Raw genomic sequence first — 357 nt, 5'->3', positions numbered from 1 at the left:
CCCCTGCCATGAGCAGGGCCTCCTTCCACTAGACCAGGTTGCTCAGGCCCCCATCCAACCCGGCCTTGGGCACATACAGGGATGGGAATATATAATATAAAATATAAGATGAAACGTAAGAGCTACATAAGAAATACATGTCCCTATCTCGCTCCAGTGCCTCTCGGCGCTCGAAGAGCAGCGCAGCCCGGGCCGGGGCTCACAGCCCAGGGCTGGAGAGGTGCCCTCCTTCCTTCGCTCCCCACCAACCCCCCTCCGCTTCCCCGGGCACTCACTTGGCGGCGGGGAATATCTCCCGGCCTCCTGGATCCAGGACGTGCCGTCTTCCGAGTTCTCGGATTTGACCGAGGCGGTGTC

The 357-nt window shown here is 60.2% G+C and overlaps 1 protein-coding gene across 1 annotated transcript in view; it reads right to left on the bottom strand.

Annotated features, from left to right (window-relative positions):
• MSX2 (msh homeobox 2) overlaps positions 1–354 on the bottom strand; it is a gene marked incomplete at its 5' end in the record, with an annotated part of 4,409 nt that extends 4,055 nt beyond the window's left edge. The window contains one exon of the mRNA XM_009084733.1: positions 276–354. Coding sequence (XP_009082981.1) covers positions 276–354 — 79 coding nt within the window. The remainder of the gene's footprint in view (positions 1–275) is intronic.
• Between the last annotated feature and the right edge of the window lie 3 nt (positions 355–357).

This window comes from Acanthisitta chloris, unplaced genomic scaffold (genome assembly GCF_000695815.1).
Source record: "Acanthisitta chloris isolate BGI_N310 unplaced genomic scaffold, ASM69581v1 scaffold5691, whole genome shotgun sequence".
Classification (NCBI taxonomy): Eukaryota; Metazoa; Chordata; class Aves; order Passeriformes; family Acanthisittidae; genus Acanthisitta; species Acanthisitta chloris.
This window is presented reverse-complemented; position numbering and strand designations above follow the sequence as displayed.